The sequence below is a fragment of the Pleurodeles waltl genome, chromosome 4_1, assembly GCF_031143425.1.
Source record: "Pleurodeles waltl isolate 20211129_DDA chromosome 4_1, aPleWal1.hap1.20221129, whole genome shotgun sequence".
Classification (NCBI taxonomy): domain Eukaryota; kingdom Metazoa; phylum Chordata; class Amphibia; order Caudata; family Salamandridae; genus Pleurodeles; species Pleurodeles waltl.
The window spans coordinates 765,454,273-765,479,397 of record NC_090442.1 but is presented as its reverse complement, the minus strand read 5'-3'; the positions used below and the strand labels follow the sequence as shown (position 1 = coordinate 765,479,397).

At 43.6% G+C, this 25,125-nt stretch overlaps 1 protein-coding gene across 4 annotated transcripts in view; it reads left to right on the top strand.

The window, feature by feature from the left end:
* LOC138288128 (cadherin-related family member 5-like) overlaps window positions 1-25,125 on the top strand; it is a 291,068-nt gene that overhangs the window by 194,817 nt on the left and 71,126 nt on the right. For all 4 annotated transcript variants that reach the window (XM_069229388.1, XM_069229387.1, XM_069229391.1 and 1 more), the window contains exon 10: window positions 16,708-16,808. In XM_069229388.1, the coding sequence (XP_069085489.1) occupies window positions 16,708-16,808 (101 nt within the window). The remainder of the gene's footprint in view (window positions 1-16,707; window positions 16,809-25,125) is intronic.

Here is a 25,125-nt window from a genome sequence, read left to right as displayed (position 1 = left end):
CGATCAAGCTTGTCGCCTGGAAATGTCTGGCAGAACCATCAATGACACTCCGGACATCTTTAGTCAAGAATATACCAAAGAAGAGGAAAGTCACCCTCAGCAGTCAGCTGTGGAGAAAGAGGCTTTTTCCATCAAGGGCAGTTCCGTCTCCAACCTCAAAATCAATTTGGAAATAGAGGATGTTAATCTGGCTCAGAAACCCGCAAGTACAGTATCCCCTCCCCCTTTACATCCTGTGGATCCTTCCAAGAGACATTCTGCTCTTCTAGATCTGCACTCAGAGGCCCTCGGTCCACTACTGCCTTCTGTCCATGGTTGGCACTGAGTGACTGGTTTGGACACCCTACCTTTAGGCTCAGTGCCAAAACCTCCATCAAAGACTAAGCCTTCGGCATTGAGTACTTCAGCCACGGAACAACAGCTGGGACCTACTCGACCTTCGGTGCTGAGCCGGCCTTTGCCGTTGATGTTGACCACCTCAACGCCAAGTGGAGCTTTGGTGCCTAAGCTGAACTCTTCTTTGGCGCCAAAACCTTTGAAGCTGAGCTTTTCAACACATCCGTGGAGCCAATCCTTCATAAACTCCAAGAACAGCTGGATGTTAAACAAAAATAGATCCACATCCAGCCCCACACCAGACACAGTGGACACAGATCTGGACGTACTGTATATCCTACCACTCCCCTCCCCCTGATGACGCTACCTCTTATCAGGAGGTCATAGCCAGAGCTTCTACTTTCCACTGTGTGAAATTACATAAAGATCCTGTAGAGGAGAATGTCCTCTTCGATACACTCTCAACGACAGATAGGGCTACACAATATCTCTTCATGTCAGGAGCATGCTATGACACTCTGCAGATATATTTATGGATCCTAATAGGGCTAGGGTCATAATGCCCAGAGTTGACTAAAAATACAGGCCTTCCCCACCTGATCCATATACATTAAGGGCCAGTACTACCAGACTGCCTTGTCACTACCACCTCTTGCAAACTTGCATGCAAGGGGGGATACCCCGCCTCCTGATGAGGAGAGAAAGCATATCGATGCTGTAGGAAGAGAGTTGCGGTGCAAGTGGCTAATCATTGGAGCACCGCCGACTTTCAGTGCCTTCTGGCACGTTATTACTGCGCCCACTGGGATGAAAAGGAGGATCTCCTTCAATATCTCCTGAATGAGCATAACAAACGTGGACAAGAACTTGTCACAGAGGGCAAACGCATATCCAACATCTCTATTCTCTGTTCATTAGATGCTGCTGACAGTGCAACTAGGGGGATTAATACCAGCATCTTACTCAGGTGCCATGCATGGCTTCAAATTTCTGGTTTTAAACCAAAAGTACAACAAAACGTACTTAATATGCCCTGTGACAAGGAACATCTCTTTTTATGCTTTGGGCCTCAAGTAGATGCCACATTAGAGAAAATCAAAGAAGATAAGGAGACGGCAAAAGCAGTGGGGGCCTTTCAGACACCTCCTCCTCGGGGCACTTTTTGCCGTCACGGTTATCGTGGGACCTCAAAGGCGACATCCTCAGATGACTCCAACTTCTATCGACGGCAGCAAAGTACCTCCCCAAGGGACTGCTACTGTAGTTCCTACAGAAGCAGCAATGCCAAAGGTAGAGGTAAAGTTACCTCCCTGTGTGCAGCAACACCCTCCATCAAAAAAAGACTTCTCTCTCCTACCCCCTGATCATATAACATCTGTCAGGGGCCAATTATAAGATTTTCTACCCACACGGCAAGCAATTACATCAGACCAGTGGGTGTTAGCCGTTATCCAGCTTGGCTATTGTCTGGAGCATACTACAACACTTCCCAACATTCCACCTCACACTCACAGGCTATTACTGTGAGGAGCTATGGAACTCGCCCCTCTTCAACACCAAGGCTCAGGAGTATACTCTCTATACTCCCTAAACTCCCCAAAAATGGTCTTTACGGCCAATCCTAGATCTCAGACCAAAACGAGTACACCCTATCAGAGCACTTCCACATGGTCACCTTGCAAGATGTGATTCCACTTGTTCAACAGAGCGGCTTTATGACTACTGTAGACCTAAAAGATGCCTACTTTCACATATCGATACACCCAGTTCCTCAAACATATCTGAGGCTTATCATGGATAACAAACGTTATCAGTTCAAAGTCCTTCCTTTCAGGGTCACTACTGCATCCTGAGTATTCATCAAGTGTCTAGCGGTGGTACTGGCCCATCTGCACAGACCAAAAGTCCATGTGTTTTCCTATGTGGACAATTGGCTTATCAAAGCCAACACTCACTAACAGTGTCAATAACACACTCAGATTACAGTAGATCTGCTCCACCGCTTGGGATTCACCATTGTTGGAGAATGGATTATTGGTAAGGGCAGGTAAGACCCTACACTTAGCAATAGGCCACTAACACCCACTAGGTTCAGTTAGGTCTCAGTAAATTAACCCCAGCTCAACCCTTGGTAGCTTGGCAATGAGCGACAAGGCTTAACTTAGGAGACAAAGTGTAAAGTGTTCAAGTATCACAAAACAGTAATTAAATAAAACACAGGAAACAGTTTAAAAATCCAAAACCAATTTATAAAAATAGGAAATATTTTTTGCTTTAAAATGACAACAAAACAAATAAAATCAGATAAAGAATTTGTATTTTAGCGCTTAGAAACGAATAGCGCCACTCTGGTCAGCTGGTTGCACCTCGACTGGGGCAAAGTCAAAGTTTAAGGCTGACCGCGATTGAGCCCTGCTCGGCTACAGCAAGCGGGAGGCCTCGGTCAAAAGTTTACCTTCGGACTTATTCGTTTTGGTCGAGACCAAGTTGCCAGTTCAATCCGACCTCCTGGAGCCCTTCCTCTGATACGTGTCGCGGGAGACCTCAGTGAGGATTTCTACGTTCGGACTTAGGCAATTTTTCAAGATGAAAATCCTTTGACCGGGGCAAACCTTGATCTGACTTCCCAGTAGCACTCTTCAGATACACTGCCTGAGAGGTCCCGGTCAACTTTCTACGTTCGGACATAGTCACTTTTTCAAAGATTTTCTTCACCGGGACAAACCTGCAAGTCAGGCCAGGTCGCGTTTGAGGCAAGCCGGCTAGAGTTGACGTGGCGGGTCAGTCCCTTTATGAAGCTTTTTTCTCCAAACTTCTCCAAACTTCTAGATCTTCTTCCAGAAGTTCTTTTGGTGTTCACAGCTCACTCCAAGGTTCCAGAAGCTCTGAGTTGCTCCTTGAGGGTGCGGACTACAACTCCCAGAATGCACCTGGTGCAAACTCCAAATTGGCCACTGGACGGTGGTCAGCTGATCAGTTTCTTCAGGAGTTGGTGCAGGGGCCTCTGGTTAGCAATTTTTCACCTGCAGCAAACAGGGAGTCCCTCCATGAACCAGTTGAAGCCAGACAACTTGTGGTGAAGCCCAAGTGTGAAGCTGGTGCAGTCCTCCACTGTGCAGTGTCCAGGTGCAGGTCAAGGATCCAGCAGGGCAGTCTTTCTTCTCCTGTTGTTCTTCTTTGTAGGGATCTGAGGTGTGGGTGCAGCTCTGCCAGTTTTATCCTTGCACCTGGGTGAAAAACAGGGGGGTCCTGGTTCTCCAATCAGATGCAGGGTCCTTCCCCCTGTGATGACCACTTCCTGGAAAGTGTGGCGAAAATCAATCCTAGGGAGCAACATTCCTAAAAAATCCATCATGGCTGAAACTGATTTTTGGAGATTACATCTGGCTGAGCCCACCCACTGGTGTTACTAAAAATCCTAAACACCTCTCCTGCCCACTCCTAATCTAATCAAGGATGCACCTAATTGTCTGGGTTTGCAGGATGTGAGGACGGTGCTGGGTTGTTCAAATGTCCTTCCCTGCCTTTGAAGACCAGTTTGGCAGCCCACCCCCTTCCTGCTTCTCCATCTGCTGAGGGGAGTTCTCCTCCCCCAGGCACATCTCTTTGTGTTCAGCCCAGGCCACTTCACATCTCATCAAGGCAGCCTGGCCAGGCTGCCAGAGGCTGCCCGGTCAGAGAAGGGCACTACAGGGCTGAAGTTGGCCACTTTTCAGTTAGAGTTTAAAACTCTTCACCTGAACAAGTTATATTAAATCCAACAATTGTGAGTTGTGGGATTTATTATCACAATTAACTTGATACCAAATTTGAGGTATCTGACACTTAAGAGGACTTTCTTAATTAAAATAAAGACTCCCCATTTTTGTCTATAGAGACCATTCACTACAATGAGGGAAAAAACGAATTTGGCTAATTTACCTCACCAGGGCTCATAAAACTATTTTTATAAGGTCCCTGCTTATAGTTACATGGCATCTAACCCTAGGAGCACATAGGGCACACCTTAGGGATGACTTATATGTAAAAATAAGATAGTTAAATACTTTGGAAGTACGTTTAATTCCCAAGTCGAATTTGCATATAAGTTTAATTTAAAACCAGCCAGCAAGGCAGGCCTGCCTTTAAAATGACACTGGGCACCTCAGCAGTGCACCTATGGGTGCAATACCTATGCTGGGGTCCCTAAACCTACATGACCTACCATATACTAGGGACTTATAGGTAGGTTAATACTGCCAATTATAATTAGCCTAATTTGTATATCCACTTTAGCACTGGGACTGGGAAGCAGTACCCAGGGCACATCCAAGAGTCAGTAACCACCAGTATCTGTCCAAAACGTTTGGGGGTGACCTGGGCAAAAAGGAGGACTTTTCTACAACCATCAACATTTCCAAGTTTCACCTACATCCTCTACAGGTTTAGCCATATCTAGGGGCTATTCTAAGCCCACAAATAGGATTAGCCTATCCCAATTCTGCTAGAGTCCAGAATTTTCAGACATAATTATCTCAATTTCAGGCAAATAAACAACTCACAGTGTGGACAGTCATGCGCCTCTTAGGCATGATGGCCTCCTGCATTGCCATGGTACCCCATGCCCGACTAGACATGTGTCTGTTACAGGAATGTTTAGCTCAAGGGTGGTCTCAGTCACATGGTCAGTTACAGGATCTAGTGTTGATAGACAGATAAACATATCAATCTCTGCAATGGTGGAATACCAACAACCTGTTGAAAGGGCTGCCTTTTATTGGCCCTGTTCCCCACATCACTGTCACCATGGGCGCATCACTCACAGGATAGGTTGCTCATTTGAAGGATCCCGCAGTACAGCCTCTCTGAGATGCCAGACACCGGGGTCTCCACATCAACTACCTAGAGCTTCAAGCTGTTCACCTAGCGTTGAAATCATTCCTACCTCACCTCATTCACAAGGTTGTCCTAGTTCAGATGGACAATATGACAGCCATGTATTATCTACAAAAGCAGGAGGATCACGGTCTCCACAATTATCTCATCTATCACAAACCATTTGGAGACAGGCTCTACATCACAACATTCACCCATTAGCAGAATATCTCCTGGGCGTAGACAACGATTTTGCATACCTCCTCAGCAGGATTAAGCAACAAGTCCACAAGTGGGAACTCCACCCACAAGTAGACTCAAATAGACCTTTTCTCAACTCATAAAACACAAAGGCCCATATTTATACTTTTTTAGCGCTGCATTTGCCTATTTTTTGAGGCAAAAATGGTGCAAACTTGCAAAATACAATTGTATTTTTCAAGTTTGCACCATTTCTGCGTCAAAAAATGATGCGAATGTGGCGCTAAACAAGTATAAATAGGGGCCAAAATGCCCAAACTTTGCCTCCAGGTTCCCACACTCACTATCAAAGGGCAGCGCACTTTGGATAAGTTGGTAAGGAATATTTTCCCATGCCTTTCCTTGTCTCCCTCATCTTCTATTTCTGATTCAGAAGCTCAGGCAAACACCTTTCACAATGATAGTAGTGGCTCCCACTTGGGTCCATCAGCCCTGGTTCACAACCTTACTGGACCTCTCTTTAGTTCCCCACGAGAAGCTCATCAACAGACTGGACCTTCTCACTCAGAATGATAGAGAAATCAGGCACCCAGATCCCAAAGCTCTCATCTTGGCGATCTGGCTCCTGAGGTCATAGAATTTGGTTACCTCAATCTACTACCTGACTGCACTACCATCCTTAAAGAAGCTCGTAGACCTACAACTCAAGCATGCTACGCTGCAAAATGGAAAAGGTTTGTTCATAACTGTCATTCCAAACATTGATCCATTGAAAGCCAATGTACAAGACATTGGGCCTCATTCTGACTTTGGTGGGCGGCGGAGGCCGCCCGCCAAAGTACCGCCGTCAGAATACCGCTGCGCGGTCAAAAGACCGCCGCAGTAATTCTGAGTTTCCCCCTTCCACGAGGATGCCGGCTCCGAATGGAGCCGGCGGAGTGGAAAGGGTGCGACGGGTGCAGTTGCACCCGTCGCGATTTTCAATGTCTGCTATGCAGACACGGAAAATCTTGGTGGGGCCCTGTTAGGGGGCCCCTGCAGTGCCCATGCTGTTGGCATGGGCACTGCAGGGGCCCCCAGGGGCCCCACGACACCCGTTACCGCCAACCAGGTTCTGGCGGTCAAAACCACCAGAACCAGGCTGGCGGTAAGGGGGTCGGAATCCCCATGGCTGCGCTGCCTGCAGCGCCGCCATGGAGGATTCCTCAGGCCAGGGGAAAATCGGCGGGAAACTGCCGGTTTCCCTTTTCTGACCGCCGCTTTACCGCCGCGGTCAGAATAGGCCTGGATGCACCGCCAGCCTGTTGGCGGTGCATCCGCAGTCCCCGGCCCTGGCGGTCCATGACCGCCAGGGTCGTAATGACCCCCATTGTCTGCTACTTGCTTTTTTTCTTAAATCTGGACTAGCATTCACGTCTAAAAGATTACATCTCGCTGCAATGGCTGCCTACCTACAGAATAGGCAACACATCTCTATATTCAAAATACCATTCATTAAAGCCTTTACGGAGGTGCTCAAAAGAATTATTCCTCCATGGGTCCCACCTGCAACCTTAACATTGTTCCTACAAGACGTATGGGCTCTCCATTTGAGCCCCTGCAGACATGCCCTCTTCGGTACCTCTCTTTGCAGGTGCTATTTTTAATTGGTATTACCTCACTTAGACGTGTTAGTGAGCTCCAGGCTTTAACCTTAGAAGAACCTTTCTTCCAGCTCCTTAGGGACAGGGTGGTTCTCTGTACCAATCCCAAATTCCTCTCTAAAGTTGTCTCTCATTTACACATCAGCCAATCAATTGAATTACCGTTCTTTTCCCACAACCATATTCAATTGTGTAGAGGGCTGTCCATGTATTATATGTTAAACGGGCCCTTATGTTCTACATTGACATAACTAATACGTTCTGGAAAACTAAACAGCTATTTGTAGTTTTTTCCCCTTCCCGTAAAGGAAGCCTATATCTAAACCAGGCATAGCCAGATGAATAGTTAAGTGCATTCAAACAGGTTATGCTAAAGCCAACAGAACTCTACCTACACCTCCTAGAGCGCACTCTACTAGGAAGAAAGGAGCATCTATGGCTTTCCTAAGAAACATTCCATTAACTGACATATGTAAAGCAGCTACATTGTCTACACTGCACACCTTCACTAAACATTGTGTGGATGTTTTGGCACGCCATCAAGCCAGTGGAGGTCAAGCAGTCCTACGTACCCTTTTCTGAACAACTGCAACATCCACAGGTTAGCCACCGCTTCTGAGGGAGACTGCTTTACAGTCTGTGCAAAGCATTTGTATATACACCCACACATGCCTCAAACAGAATATCTTACTCACCCTGTAAGCATCTGTTTGTGGCATATAGTTCTGTAGATTCACATGTGCTCACCCTCCTCCCCGGATACTTGCGGCCATTGCAGTTGTTTACTTTATATTCACATGGACATCTCATTACTTACATATATTCTACACTCCATTCTCACCCACCTGCGGGAAAACAATCGAACAATGGAGTCGATACCCATCTGCATTATCACCAAGAGGAGGAGTCGGTGTACCTCATGACTCGAAAGACTTCTTTGAAGAAAAACAACTTGCACACATTTGAACCCAACACTAGATGGCAGGAGCATGCAAAGCATGTGAACCTACAGCACTGCATGCCACAAACCTAGGCTTACAGGGTAAGTAACATATGCATGCATTTTGTTTTAATGTATGTGGTTTCTACTGTGATTGACTGCTGTTGTCTCTCCCTAGCTGGTAGCGGTTGTCTTTGCTGTGGCGGCAACAACAGTTATTGCTTCTGATATTCTTGTTCATGGTGGCAGATGTTGTCACTGCTGCAGTCCCTGCTGTGTTTGCACTGTTGTTGCTTACTGGGGTTTTAGCTGTGATCACAGTTGTTATGGCTAATATCGTATCTCCTCTTGTTGATACTGTAGTCTTCCTGTGGCTAAAGCTATTGTGGCTGCCATTATTGCTGTTTGCTGTGGTTGTTGCTGTGGTCCCTGCTGTGGTTACCGTTGTGATCAATGCTTGGTCTCTGCCATAGTGGCTGATATAGTCACTCCTGTGGTCCCTGCTGTCATCACTACTCTGATCACTGCTGTGGTTGCAGCTGTTGTTGTTGGTGTGCCAAACGCTGTAGGTGCAGTGGTGGCTCACCTTATGTACACTTTCTTAAAAGAACAGGCAGTGGCAAAGCAAACAGGTCTGGCTTTTACTTTCAGTTATAAGCCAGATGTATTGGCTTTGCCACAGCTGCTAGTTGTGCTGCATTTGTATTTCAGCAGCAGTAGCAAGAGAGATACTAGGCACGCCACACATTACTTTAATCTTTTTATAGACATAAACAGTGTTTAATTTGTATAAGAAAAATAAAACAAAATAAGTGCCAGGACCTAAGGTATTTCACAGGGGTCCACTGCAGTTGGCACAACCCACGTCACTTTAAACTGCAGGTTTAAGCCCAAGGGTATTATTTTTTAAGATATATGAGATAGTTAAATGTTCCACTAATGAACTTTGCTTAAAAATAAACAAACAGCGCCACCATGTGGTAGATTCTCAAATCTGTGATGGCGTTTGCAAATAGGTACCGTGCTGAGCACCGGCAAACACTGGCACAAATTAAGCAATGGTCATAAGCAAACCTGCTGTACTGCAATCTTTTTGTAATCAAAATTATACCTGTGGTACTTGTATTTTGGTTTCTTCAGTTTTAGAACACTCCGGTTCATTAGTTTCCTCTAATTACTTGTCTAATTCCCGCTGACAAAATAATTCCAAAATGTGTTTTTTTATACGTATAATCTCAACTACTTTTTTTTTATAATTCTGTTGTCAAAATTACTAGATTCAATCAGTATCTATTTATTACGTTGTTCCACTTGGTTATAAAGGGCTAGCTGTCTGTCTAGCAATGTTCTAAGAGATACTCTTAGTCTAGATTGTGCCAAAGTTTCTGTCTCATTTGCTTCATCTGAATGTGTTGTAGTTTTATCCTTTGTGCCTCGGAATGTGTTTGCATTTTTGTAGGGTTGATGTTAAACTACTCTACTTCAATGTTTAACTATCTTTTCTGATTCCTCTCTGCATTTTTATCTTTAATTATATCTATTTCAGAAAAGAGAGGATGTGAATAATATTTTAATCGAATGTTTCACTTCGAATTTATTTAGTATGTAATTATACTTCTCTTTGGCTATTATCCGGGCCCTCGTGCCTGTCACCTCTCAGGTATAAAATCGTACACCAAGGAGGAGGAGTTCTCTTCCTCTGAAAAGGACATTTGTGCCTCTATTACATTATATTTCTACCAAAATATTGACTGATGTCAAGACAAATGAAAGAGTACTACTGAAACATTCTGATTTGATTCAACACGATCAGAAATTCAAAGGATTACCTCCTGAAATAGCCACTATTAGTATATATCAAAGAAAGAACCAACACAATACAATTGTAAACATAGAAAAGAGTAGGTAGCACGATACAGACTGCACTCTTGTGCAGACTACACTGCAAAATAAAAATATTCAAAGTGTTCCATACTTGCAGTACATAGACTGTAACAAAGTGACAAAAATTAAAAATAGTTACCATCCACATACAGACAACGCAATATCCATAGAAGGGTATTATAGTACATATATTACATGCATAATAAAGGCTTTATTAGGATCCAAAAGTATGATGAATTGAGAAACTGGTGCAATACAAGGAACAATCACATGTGGTCCAGCGTTAAAATCAACAGAAACCTCCATTTACTCTGAGCAATATCAGGTTAAATTAATTGATTTTATGACTTGCAGGCATATAAAGAACTCGGCTCTGAACCAGAAAAGACCATCATGATATGACCTCATCAGCTATGTTGCAGAAAGTTCCCCGTGGCATGTTGGTATAACAGGAGGGCCTGCTGTCACTTGTGAGGCCTCTTGTATAATACAGCTAGCACTGAACGTAGCGCCTGGAACTATCTTAAATAGGCATTTCTAATATCCCTTTGCCCCTAAAGCATATTATGGCAACAGGAGCAGAGGCAAAGAAGCATTCAGGAGTTGCACTGATTATGTGCTAAAGTGAGGTGACACAGCCTCTACCTGAGGGTGCCCGTCTGGAGGGGGGAATTGGGTCACATGAACCTCTTTCCACCTTGGAAATGCAGGCCGGGGTGCTGCCTGCACTGTGAAACGCCGACTGGCTGCTTCAATCAGCAGGTCCACCTTTCACTAATGCTGTGCCCCCCGCAACTCATCGTCAGTAACAGAGCACACTGTCCCTGTTTGCGCCTGGCACACCAAGTTAAACGCCACGGCACAATCAGGGACTGTGCGTCCGATCTATATTACAGGCCTAGGAGTGAATTCCAGGTCACAATCAGCACTGAAACCCACGAAGCAGTAAATCTTAAAGGCAACTTCGCCTGTGCTAGGCCATGTGGTTATGACGGAGAGCTGATAAGGGAAGACTGTCAACAGCACAATAAGACCAGTGCCTTAGGATTAACACTGTACTTAAGGAGGCTTGCGATTTGACATTAAGGGGCATATTTATACTCTGTTTGCGCCGGAATTGCGTCGTTTTTTTTTACGCAAATCCGACGCAAAGCTAACTCCATATTTATACTTTGCCGTTAGACCCGTCTAGCGCCAAAGATCTTGGAGTTAGCGTCATTTTTTTGTGTGGACACCTACCTTGCGTTAATGATATGCAATGTAGGCATTCCTGTCTAAAAAATGACTCCAAGGCATGTGCGCCTTATTTAAACTCCCGTGCAAAAATGGCGCACAGGAGTGGGCGGGTCAAAAAAAGTGACCTCCAGCCGCTTTAGCGTCATTTTTTAACGCCTGGTCAGGGCAGGCGTTAAGGGACCTGTGGGCTCGGAAGGAGCCCAGAGGTGCCCTCCCATGCCCCCAGGGACACCCCCTGCCACCCTTGCCCACCCCAGGAGGACGCCCAAGGATGGAGGGACCCATCCCAGGGAACTTAAGGTAAGTTCAGGTAAGTAATTCTTTTTAAATTTTTTTGTGGCATAGGGGGGCCTGATTTGTGCCCCCCTACATGCCACTATGCCCAATGACCATGTCCAGGGGACATAAGTCCCCTGGGCATGGCAATTGGGCAAGAGGGCATGACTTCTGCCTGTGCTAAGACAGGAGTCATTTTAATGGGGGTTGGAAGTCGAAAAAAATGGCGCAAATCGGGTTGAGGCCAATATTTTGTCTCGGCCCTGACTTGCCCCATTTTTTGACACCCAAGCTCCATTTTCCCCTACGCCGGTGCTGCCTGGTGTGGGTCATTTTTTTTTATGCACACCAGTCAGCTGCGCCGGCTAACGTCATTCCATAAATAAGGCGCCCGCATGGCGCTTTGGAATGGCGTTAGCCGGCGTTAACTCTTTTGACGCACAACTGCGTTGGCGCAGTTGTGCGTCAAAAAGTATAAATATGGCCCCAAGTTTTTTATGAACACAAAATTTAACATTTACTGAAATGAGTGTGTTTAGGTCTAAACTACAGAGCTGGCCTAAAACACTGGAGTTGGGATTTTGCAATTAAGGAAACTCACCCCTTGAAGGAACCTTACTATGTATGAAGTATTAGTGACAAAAATAATGGTAAAATTTATTTTGTTTCTTTTTACTGACAGGAGAATAATTGTTTGATAAAAACAGCGAACCCTGATGAAGATGTAGGAGCTCTGAGATGCATAGGATGTACAAGTATTGATTTTAGTAAGCTCTTCTGAATTTCAGTGAAAATAAATTGGAGCTAAATTACGAACCTTTTAAGAATGTACATATGTATCGGAATATAAAACAAGGCACTGTTTTTAATAAAGTACCAAAGTAAAGAAGCTTTATGAAACGCTCTTTCCACTAAACTATGCAAATTGTAAGGAATCAGGACCCACTTAAAGACAAAGTGAAATTCCTCTTCTCCTGTAGGAGCGTGGGCCCGAGTAATGACCAGTGTGAGAACATAGGTAATTCCTAAGGAAGGATAATTAAGACCTACATAAAGCAAATAAAACAAATATAAAACTCTTAGAGGGTGGGAAGATGTGCCATAAACACACTTTTAGGATAACCATGGACTTTGTAAATCTTAAGCATTTAGGTTGTGTGTAAATGCTTCTCATTTAAATATCCTGAACATCTGGCAAGGCTCGGACTTTGGGCCAACCAGTTGGACACACCTGTCCTCCATTATGTGGCATTAGGTCCCTATCCCTGAAACGCTTGTGTCCCTTTAGTACAGCACCACAGTCAATAAGATGAGAGTGAGCAGGCACAGTACAAATGACTCTGGGTTTAAAGAGTTTTAGTTATTGTGTTTTTCATTCAAAGCATTTTACTAATGTACTAGAACAAGCGTATACAATCAATGAGCTTTATAACATAATATAAAAATAATAAAAGAAAACATCAGCCTTCAAACAACAATCATCAAGCTGACGGAAAGTGAGAACCAGTATATTTTTTATAAATATTTTCTTATTGTAGAGTGAGTGAAATCTGTATTGTAAGTGCAGACCAGAGATCATAAGATAAAAAAGAAATTAAACGAGTTAAATGGGCAAATAGTACAAATACAAGGAAGCATTGGAAGCAGACCTTAGACAACATGTAGTCAGAAAGCAATGAGCGTTATGAAGGTTATATTATGTTGTGCTATCTTTACGGAGGGCTACGATTACTGTTTTCAGTGGCCCATTAGACGTTGGCTTGGCGTTAATGGCCTGAAGATGGTTGACCCAAACAGATCATATATCATGATTTAATTAATTGAAGCTCCATCTGTCCATGATGCTATGGTAACAGTCGTTTTTATTCAGTCTATCCAATAAATTAAAGCTTTTTTAAGCAAGATTCTTCAATCATTATCCTGCGGATTTGAATAGCTGGTGCTCCCGCGGTGTTATTCTGTTACGGATAATAGATGTCAATGGATATTTGATACCAAGAGGAATTGTACGTCTGGTATTTTGCTCATGATTTAATCCATAATTGATCCCTAATGAAGTCCCTTTGTGGGGTAAGAAAAGCGTTGGCTAGGCTGACATGTTGTTTGTTATAAGACAAAGAGAAGATTGAAGAATACATTCTAAATATTTTTTGTACTACTGATGGTGCCTGAATTTATTGGATGGACTGAACACGAATGATTAGGATTACCATAGCATCACAGACAGATGGAATTTCAATTAATTAAATAGTGATATACGATCAAGGACTATTCAAAATCTTGAGTTCTTCTCTCTGATTTGTATTTGTGAGTTTGTATAATTTAGAAGATTTTCTGTCTGTTGGACCTTGGGGGCTAAGCAACAAAGTTGATTTGTTATTGGGACTTGGATTAGTGCAGTGGTATAGGACTATTACGGCCAAATCTGTTGTGTGCCAAACAAAAGTATGTTAGTCTTACTTCCCTTAACTTCAACCCATGTCGGAATGTTCATACGTCTTCCTTCACTGTGCTGAACAAGAGTGAAAACATTTTCAGACAACACTCAAAATGTGAAAATAACTGTGGTAAGAAGCTGATAATAACTGTATGAAAGCAAGTTATACAGAGATATGAGCTGAATAGGAAAGAACAAAAGAGTCCAAACTGTGAAATAAATGGCGTGATATGGTAAAAACTACTGGATTGGAACAATCCTGGAATCTGTAGAATCCCATGGCACCACAGAAGATGAGGGATGTAAGGACAGCAAGTGCTTCATACCAAGAAAAGGCAGAAGATGAAGTAAAATTAGATAGTACTAAAATTGCAAGACTGGTAGAAGTTTTAGCTTTGTCCCAACGTAGTCCTCGCTTTCCCAGTAATAACGCCAGATGGTTAACAGGAAAATATCTACATGCAAACTGATCAAACCGACGCCGTGTAGTCTGTGCCAACATTATTAGTTGTGGCATGCGGCCACCAGCAAAGGAAGCCAATGCTGGAGTTGCCAAGATCTACCTGGAGCGGGACTCAGCATTTAACATCTCTGAAAGGTTTTCATGTTGATCCGCTTTAAGTGAGCTCTCGTTGGAGCATCATATCAAATGAGTTACCGTTTGAGAATGCACCAGAACTGAGGTTTCCTTTTGCAAAAGTGTTTGGACTGTGGCAAAATTCCAGTTCTGTATTGATTGAGAGATTTTTGTATTTGGTAGTCGGCCGAATAGGAAGTGTACGATCTTTGTAGTATGTTGCATGCATAAATGCACATGCCAAATTACTTTTGCCATGGAATTTGATAAGCTATGGTGCATGATTGTCCATTGCTCAGTGTGCAAATACTGTTCTGTTAAGAGGCATACTTAGCTGATTATATGCAGTGCTGTGTGCATGTAGTGTAAAAAGTCTGAATTAATACGCTGTGAATAGTTATGATATGTAGATTGAGTAGGAAGCATTTAGCCAGCTATCGTTCTTGGCTGTCATATTGTACACATTAGGGTGTCAAGTGATGTGTCTAATGTGTCTTCTGAGTTAAGTTCTCATCTATTTTTATATTTCGTGCCTTGTAGTACAATTGTGAAAGCAGTGGTTATTAACTGATGTACATTTTGTAGACTGTGATTTATGAGTGTACAAGGGGGGATTTGGTGTTGGCCTGGTATTATTTAGCCAGCTGTGTGGGTTTGTTGCCTTGTAGTGCACTTAGAGACGTGGTAACTACTGTCTAGATTGTAGTGTTGCTTTATAGTAGATGTGGTTGCCAATGGAGTGTGGTATGCTGTTGGCGTGGCAGTGTGAAACAAACTCCAAGGTTTTGGTGTAATGTTTGTATGAGTACTAACCACATTAATAGCTGAGTTTTAATCCTATAGTTCATCTTAAATACTGCAAATAGCGTGGGATTAGGTTATACTGAGCACAGCCCCTTAGACACCTAGGCCCATATTTATACTCTGTTCGTGCCGGATTTGCGTAATTAATTTTGGTGCAAACTTAACTCCATATTTATACTTTGGCGCTAGACCCGTCTAGCACCAAAGCTATGGAGTTGGAGTCATTTTTTGTACGTGAAAACCTACCTTGCGCTAATGACATGCAAGGTAGGCGTTCCCGTGTTAAAAATTACTCTAAGGCATGTGCGCCTTATTTATCCTCCGGCGTCAAAATGATGCACAGGAGGAGGCGGGCCTTAAAATATGGCGCCCAGATGGATTTGCGCTGTTTTTTAACACCTGGTTCAGGGCAGGCGTTAAGGGACCTGTGGGCTCATTTCCATGGTGGGAGACCATGGAAGCAGTCCACAGGTGCCCTTCCCTGCAGCCAGGGACACCCCCTGCCACCCTCGCCCACCCCTGGACGACACCCATGAATGGGGGGACCCATCCATGGTGAGTGCAGGTAAGTGCAAGTAAGTATAATTTTATTTTTTTTATTAAGTGGCATAGGGGGGCCTAACCTGGGCCTCCCTAAATGCCACTGTGCCCAATGGCCATGCCCAGGGGACATAAGTCCCCTGGGCATGGCCATTGGGCAGGGGGGCATGACTCCTGTCTATGCTAAGACAGGAGTATTTCCATGGGAGTTGGACGTCAAAAAATGGCGCTAGTCAGGTTAGAGGCAATATTTTTTTACTCTAACCTGACTTGCACCATTCTTTGGCGCACAACCCCCAGTCTTCCCTTCTCCTCTGCTGCCCGGTCTCTGTCATTTATTTTGACGCTAACCATGCCGCAGCGCCGGCTAACGTCATTCCATAAATAAGGCGTCCGACTGGCGCATTGGAATGGCGTTAGCCGGCAGTAAACTTTTTGATGCAAATCTGCCTTAGGCCCATATTTATACTTTTTTAGCGCAGCATTTGCGTCATTTTGTGACGCAAAAGCAGCACAAACTTCCAAAATACAATTGTATTGCATTGTATTTTGTAAGTTTGCACCAATTTTGCGTCAAAAAGTGGCGCAAATGCGGTGCTAAAAAAGTATAAATATGGGCCTTACACTGGAAGAAAAGTCGCTGCTTGAAGATAAAATGCACATGGCCACACTCCCAATAACTAGTCATATGATTCCTGTTTGCCCTTTGGGATGTGGCGGCATTTAGTTTGAGTCCCTGGAAGAGACTCATTCTGGTGTTGAATATTAACAAGATGGTGTACCACAGTGCAATGTCTACGGTTTTAAGTAACTCACCTCAGTGGTAAGCTAGTGAACTTTAATCTTTTACCTGGAAAGGGGGCGAAACGTCCTGCCCAACAAGGGGAATCAGTGTGCAATTTAACAAATTTAACTCAGTTTTCTTGTTTTTAGATTTGCCTATTTATAGTTTTTATTTATGCTACTATTTCATATACAGATACCGAGCTTTTCCAAATTGACAACATTACTGGTGCATTTGTCCAGTTAAAACCGGTGGAGAGCAGCAGAAGCACACCATCCGTCGCCCTGCGTGTCCTGGTAGGTCTGCTGTGTGATCATGCACCTCTAAAATCACCTCAGTAAGTAAATACCACTGAAACCCTAATGTTTGTTGAGCCCGCAGACTACTCATGGCACTTGTCGCTCCTCAGCCTTATAATATATGTCCTGGTTCTGAGTTCTAAATCCAAATGAGGGGTTGTCCGGCCTTTACCCTGATGCTTGCAGTTGCAGGGATGAGAGAAACGAGGGATACCAGTAAATTAAATGTCTTTAACTGTTTATTTATTGTGGAACATCGAGTAAGAAGGAACCTTGGATAATAACTCAGGGTGAACAAAATCAACGTTAACACTTTATACCAATCTTTGGCTTCAGGTTCAGTCCATTTCCCTACCTTAGCATTTGTTTAACCCTCTGGTTAAATATTTCTGCTAACCCATCTGGGATGATGCATTGAGGTCTTAATATGATGTATTCTCAAAGTGTTACACATTTATGACCTTATCTGGGACATAAAAATCTGTTCCTTGATCCATGATGATTTCACTCTGGCAAAGAAAGGAATTAGAACATCACAAATATGAATAGCAGTGGTACATTGCAAAGGAAGTCTACTAGGATTTCAAGTTGCACTGTCTCTACCTACTCAAACACAAAACTGCCAGGAAAGCATACTAACTACATACAGCACACAATTCTTCTTCCTGAAATTGTACATAAGCAATGTGCAGAAACAAAGACAGACAGACCGATCCCCAGGAAAGAGATGACTTGTTGGACTATGGCAATGTACTGCTGTTTTGAGTTTCCACATGATTGTCGTCAAGGGGGAGGTTAATGCTTCATTGTTAAAACATGTATTGGTTGTGTGCAAAGCAAAATAAATTTGAATAAAAAAAAACCTGTGTAAACATTACAATAAGAAACTCTCTTTAGAGCCCGCTCTACCCTCCCTTGCCAAAGAACGTTTGAATGCCTTCTCCCCTCTATGACTTCTAATGAAAAACTCCTCCCTGAAACCAGCCTCGCTCCTGGATGCCCTTAAGGGCCATGTTTCAACTCTTCTTATGAGAACTAACACTGACCCAGAAATGTTCCACAACTACTGACCATCACTGGCCTCCCCTCCCTCTCCAAGATTTTGGAAATATGTGTTACCAATCAACAAGAAGATTGCACAAGTAGCATCATCGCTGGAGAGTTCAGAACTGTTTCTGATCAGTACAAAATGAATACCTCAACCTCAAAATTCTGAACAACGCTCTCTATCTCATCACTAAAGGAAACTCCTGGTCCTTCTCAACATATCATAGCCTGTTGATAGGGTTCCCCACCTTCGGAAAACCTAGGCAGCAAAATGGTATTAAAGAAACGTGCTCAAGTGGTTAAAGTGATTGCGACAGATCAGAATGCATCAAAGTAAGAAATGTTCTCTGAAATACTACTAAAGTCCCACACAGAGTTCCTCAAGGCTCCATTCTCACATGCATACTTTTAGGTCTCTATGGAAAAATAATGATCGCCATGTCTTAACAAAACAAGGTATCTCCTTTCTCCAATATTAGGTTGATAACAAAGCCAGCAATGCAGTTAAATCAAATACTCAAACGTCCTTAAGGTCTTCACCTCCTCCGTTAAGGAAAATAGCCTTCCACTAAGTGAGCAAATCAACTTATGGAATACCTGATTAAGATCCCCTCACTTCAAACTTGACATACTACAGTGGAATGTAACTCAGCGTATAATACTGCAAATGTTATGTACATAGCTGCCCCCTGAACAAAGCAAATAACCACCCTAAAATAAATTCAATTCTAAATCTCTGGTAGAAACAGGAGTCTAGAAACCCAGCTTTGTTTCAGCTGGGCACTACCAGATTCAGAAAGACCTTCACCCTCAAGCAGATGTCCTCTGAAAATGCTCTTGAAAGCTAGGCCAAACCCAATTCAGAAAGATGTTGCCTTCTCAGAGAAGATACTGGGTAGAATAGAAATTAAACTGCTCCTTGATTGGGTGTGGAGGTTGGTGGCTACATGACAGCAAGTATGTACATATGGAGGAGCATGATTTTGAGAGAAACCTTGCATATTTATTCCTGACAGAATCTGAAGACAAAGAAAACAAGAGAACGAAGTTGGGCTTGAGGGTATCATTGTTTCTATGGGCAGCAGGCAACCTCAATATTGCACTCACTGTTCATATTAAATATATGCTCATGATTATGAAGGGTATCTTAACCCCTTCGCTGCCAGGCCTTTTCTCCCTCAGCTGCCAAGCCTTTTTTTGGCTGTTTTGGACAGTTTGCACTTAGGCCCTCATAACTGTTTGTCCACATAAGCTACCCACGCCAAATTTGTTCCCTTTTTTTACAACATCCTAGGAATTCTAGAGGTACCCAGACTTTGTGGTTTCCCCTGAAAGAGACCAAGAAATTAGCCAAAATACAGCAAACATTTAGTTTTTTTCAACAAAATGGGGAAAAAAGGGCTGCAGAAGAAGGCTTGTGTTTTTTTCCCTGAAATGGCATCAACAAAGGGTTTGCAGTGCTAAAATCACCATCTTCCCAGGTTTCAGGAACAGGCAGACTTGAATCAGAAAACCACATGTTTCAACACAATTTTGCCATTTTACTGGGACATACCCCATTTTCACTATGTTTTGTGCTTTCAGCCTCCTTCCAGTTAGTGACAGAAATCAGTGTGAAACCAATGCTGGATCCCAGGGAGCTAAACATTTCTGGAAAGTAGACAAAATTCTGAATTCAGAAAGGGGTAATTTGTGTAGATCCTACAAGGTTTTCCTACAGAAAATAACAGCTGAAATAAAACAATATTGAAATTGAGGTGAAAAAAACAACAATTTTTCTCTGTAACTTTTTCCTGAGATGTCAGATTTTTTAAAGCAATATACCATTACGTCTGCTGGACTCTTCTGGTTGTGGGAATATATAGGGCTTGTAGGTTCATCTAGAACCCTAGGCACCCCGAGCTAATAAATGAGCTGCACCTTGCAATGGGTTTTCATTCTATACCGGGTATACAGCAATTCATTTGCTGACATATTAAGAGTGAAAAATAGGTATCAAGAAAACCTTTGAATTTCCAAAACGGGCACCAGATAAGGTGTTGAGAAGCAGTGTTTATTTGCACATCTCCGAATTCTGGGGTGCCCATGTGAATTACAGGGCATTTCTCAAATAGACGTCTTTTTTACACACTGTCTTACATTTGGAAGGAAAAAATGAATAGCAATACAAGGGGCAATAACACTTGTTTTGCTAGTCTGTGTTCCCCCAAGTCATCTGATAAAAATGGTACCTCACTTGCGTGGGTAGGCCTAATGATCGCGACAGGGAACGCAACATGGACACATCACATTTTTACATTGAAATCTGATGTTTTTTGCCAAGTCCCTAGCTGTAGATTTTGGCCTCTAGCTCATCCGGCACCTAAGGAAATCTACCAAACCTGTGCATTTTTGAAAACTAGACAAATAGGGGAATCCAAGATGGGGTGACTTGTGGGGCTCTCACCAGGTGCTGTAACCCAGAATCCTCTGCAAACCTCACAATTTGGCCAAAAGCACACTTTTTCCTCACAATTTGTTGACTGGAATTTCTGGAATCTAAGAGGAGCCACAAATTTCTTTCCACCCAGCGTTCCCTCGAGTCTCCCAATAAAAATGGTACCTCACTTGTGTGGGTAGGCCTAGCGCCCGCGACAGGAAATACCCCAAAACACTATGTGGACATATCAAAATTATCAAACCTACCAAACACAGACATTTCTGAAAACTAGACACCCGAGGGAGTCCAGAGATGTGTGCCTTGCGTGGATCCCCCAATGTTTTCTTATCCAGACTCCTCAGAGAACCTCAAATTTAGCAAAAAAACCCACTTTTTTCCCACATTTCAGGATGGGTCACCGCACCGGGACAAATGTCCTAACACCCAACATTCCCTTCAGTCTCCCGGTAAAATTTATACCTCACTTTTATAGGTGAGTCAAGTGCCTGTGACAGGGAAGAGCCAAAAGATGTTGAAATTGAGGGGAAACCAAAACGGGTCCAAAAGGGCAGTTTGAAAAAAAACATTTTTAGGCTGACAAGTACAGCAGAATATTTATTGGTATAGATGAGACAACGCTGGGTGATAGGAACTTTGTGGATTTCTGCAGATTCCGGAAGTTTCCATCACAAAAATGTGGGAAAAATGTGTGATTTCCAGCAAAGTTGGAGGTTTGCAGGGCATTGTGAGTAAGAAAATGGTGTGGGGTGCATGTGAAGCACACCACTCTGGACTCACCCAGATGTTTAGTTTTCAGATGTGTCTAGGTCTAGTGGATTTTTCTACATGGCAGCGTCCCAAAGTCCTGAAAGTGCAACCCTCACCATTCCAAGTGGGACGATTTTGAGAGTTAGCCAAGCTCTCATGGCCCAAATGTAAAACCAAAATCCAAAATAATCAAATGGCCTCTTGCTTGCCATGGGATAAGATGTTTTAGTGTGCTGGGGGAGAGCTGAAAGACTGTTACCCCCTTAAGTTGGGGTGGTGGCACAACCAGGCCCATACTGGTTACTAGCTACCACCCCACTATTTTTATTTTTTTATTTTTTATTTCCTTGCATCTAGTAGACTTTCTGCCCCCCCTTGGGTGTGGATCGGGGGTAATTGCCCAATTTGCCCACTAGTGGGCAGAACAACTTTGGCCCCATTTATTTGGGATGGGGGTATGGCAATACCCTCACCCTCTTATTTTGAAAAACAAATTCCCTGGTGGGCTTTCTGCCCCTGGGGGCAGATTGGCCTAATAGAAATAGGCTGATCTACCCCTAAGGGGGGCAGAAATGGCCTAAAATAAATGTGCCCCCCACGGTGAGCGACCCTTGCCTAAGGGGTCGCTTCCTTTCATGATTTTACATACTAATGCATGTCTACCAATTGAAGATCCATAAACCAAACTGTGTCCCACTGCAATCGTTGACCTATAACAATTAATAGTCCTATAAGACATCCCTTTCCTGAACAACTCTGCTAAAAAATTAGCTACCGTGACTACATTCGTCTCCACGGGATCCAGATTCCTCTGAGTGCACCAACATTACCAAACCTTCCATGTGCTTTTATATCTCCTTCTTGTTCCTGGAGCCCATGACTCAAATAATAACTCTGAAGCTTCTCCAGATAATTCTAGGAAGCATTCACTTCTCCTGATATTTTCCAAACTAGAAGGTTGAGCTTCCCTGGCTCTACTAAAGGATGTTTCCGACCATCTACATCTTTTAAAAGACCCTTGCATGCTTCTATCATAATTAGATCCTCGACTGCTAATTCCATAACCGATGAGAACCACACCTGCGTTGTCCAAAAAGGGGTCACTAGAACCAGCTGACATCTCTGTCTCCTCACCTGCACGACAACTCTCTGAATCATACAAAAAGGAGGAAAGGCATAGCCCTGAAACTTGCTCCAATCCCCACTGAAAGCATCCAATGCTTTCGTTCCAGGATCTGGACGCCAACTCACATAACTCTCCAACTGATTTGTCAACCGTGACACAAAAAGATCTACTTCTAGAGGTCCCCAAATCCTGACTATCTGCTGAAAAACTTAAGGCATGAGTTTCCACTCGCTGTAATCCCAAATATAATGGGAACCCCAATCTTCCCCCGTATTTCTTTCTCCTGGTAAATACTGAGCTGTCACCTGTATCCTATATTCCATGCAAAACTCCCAAAAATTCTTCACTAATTTCAAAAGTGTTTGCAACCTGTTGCCTCATAGCTTGTTTATGTATGTCACTGCAGAAATATTGTCCATTTTCAAAAGGATGGTTCTGCCTTTCAACTGTTCTCTGAAACTCCGAATTGCTGATTCTCCTGCCCTCAACTGCAAATAGTTTATGTGATCTTCCTTCTCCTTGCTGTTCCATTTGCCTCCTGTCAGATGTGTTCCCAACACTGCACCCCAACCTTGCGTACTCGCATCTGTTTCCAAAACATAATCCGGAGTTGAACCGAATATGGCTTTTCCATTCCAAGCCTGCAAATTTACTAACCACCAATTCAACTCCTCCACTGTGTCCTCTGAAATGCTCACCATATCTCCATACCATAACCTTGTGATAGTGCTAGATGTTTTATCCTCTGGAGTGCTCTGTAATGCAAAGGTCCCGGAAAAAATGCTTGAATTGAGGAAGATAGCAAACCAATTGTTCTCGCCAACTCTCTCAAAGAAATAGTACCTTTCCTCAATACACTCCTTATCTCCTTTTTTATCAAGGCAATCTTCCTGTCCGGCAACCGAAGTTTTGCCTCCACCTTATCTACTACAAAATCTAAAAATTCCATCCTTTGTGACAGAACAGGAACTGACTTCTCTTAGTTGATCAAGAAACCCAAATCCTCTAGAATGTTCACAGTCATCCTTACATGCTCTAACAGTAATGCCTCTTCCTGATTCATAATCAAGATGTCATCTAGATAAATAATCAATCTTATCCCTCTCTCTCTCTCAAAAAACCTACCACCAATCTCATCACCTTTGAAAAACACCAAGGTGCTGAAGATAGACCGAATGGAAGACAAGTGAACTGATGCAATTGACTCTCCCACCTGAATTGTGAAAGTTGTGCGTCAAATATTTTAACGCCGGCTAACGCCATTCCAAAGCGCCATGCGGGCGCCTTATTTATTGAATGACGTTAGCCGGCGCAGCTGACTGGTGTGCGTCAAAATAAATTACCCACACCAGGCAGCGCCGGCGTAGGGGACAATGGAGCTTGGGCGTCAAAAAATGGGGCAAGTCAGGTCTGAGGCAAAATATTGGCCTCAACCCGATTTGCGCCATTTTTTTTTACTCCCAACCCCCATTGAAATGACTCCTGTCTTAGCACAGACAGGAGTCATGCCCCCTTGCCCAATGGCCATGCCCAGGGGACTTATGTCTCCTGGGCATGGCCATTGGGCATAGTGGCATGTAGGGGGGCACAAATCAGGCCCCCCTATGCCACAAAAAAAATAATAATACTTACCTGAACTTACCTTAAGTTCCCTGGGATGGGTCCCTCCATCCTTGGGCGTCCTCCTAGGGTGGGCAAGGGTGGCAGGGGGTGTCCCTGGGGGCATGGGAGGGCACCTCTGGGCTCCTTCCGAGCCTACAGGTCCCTTAACGCCTGCCCTGACCAGGCGTTAAAAAATGACGCAAAAACGACTGGACGTCATTTTTTCAGGCCCACCCACTCCCGTGCGTCATTTTTGCACGGGAGTTTAAATAAGGCGCACATGCCTTAGAGTCATTTAACGCAAGGTAGGTGTCCACGCTAAAAAATGATGCAAACTCCAAGATCTTTGGCGCTAGACGGGTCTAACGCCAAAGTATAAATATGGAGTTAGCTTTGTGTCGGATTTGCGTAAAAAAAAACGACGCAAATCCGGCGCAAACAGAGTATAAATATGCCCCAAAGTACTTACAAACACTCTCCTTGTATCGTCTATCTTTACAATTGCACCCTTCTCCAACATGCCTCGAATTTCCCGTAATACAACCTCTCTGATCTCTTCTTGAAAACAAAGCTCCTTTGGTTCTTTCTCTTGATACGGAAAATCCTGAAACTCTATTGTGTAACCTTTTACCGTCTCTAGGACCCAACAATCGTTTGTTACCTTTTCCCAATTCCTTACAAACATTTTTTGTCTCCCTGCAACTCCTTCCAGGGAAGAACCAATTCCAATCCTCATACTCACCTTGTCCTGAAAGTGCTCCTGAATTGTTGGTCTGACTACGTCCACGACCTGCTCTACCTCTACCTCCTCTCCCCTTCTGGGGATAGAACGAATTGGTTGAATATCCACCTCTAAATGATCCTCGTCCATAACCCCTATAAAATTGTCGGCAGAAAGAATGGCCCCTTCTTCCGGCCCTGCCATATAAATTTCCATCCCCAAAAACGTTCCTCATCGACAAATGAGCTTTGTCTAAAGCTGTGAATATATGTACATATTTACTCAATGCCTTAATCATACCATCCCCAAAAAAGTAGACCTTTCGTCTCCTCGGATGGCTCTTTCTTTGCCAATTCTCCCAATTTTGGACTTATTCTCAATAAAATCACCCTCCTTCTCTCATGAATGAGGCCTGCATTAGCATTCCCTAAAAAACAGATTGCTCTCTGGCTCCATCCTCGCAACAAATTAATATCTAAATCTGTGCCTTTAATGTAAGATTCCTCTACTATATCAAAATTCCTGGCCAAAGTCCCCAGAATATCCAGTAACTTATCCTGACATTGTTTCAGAGATCTTTCCAATCCCTTACGTGGATCCCTACCAAGCTTGAAAAGGTAGGTAATTAAAT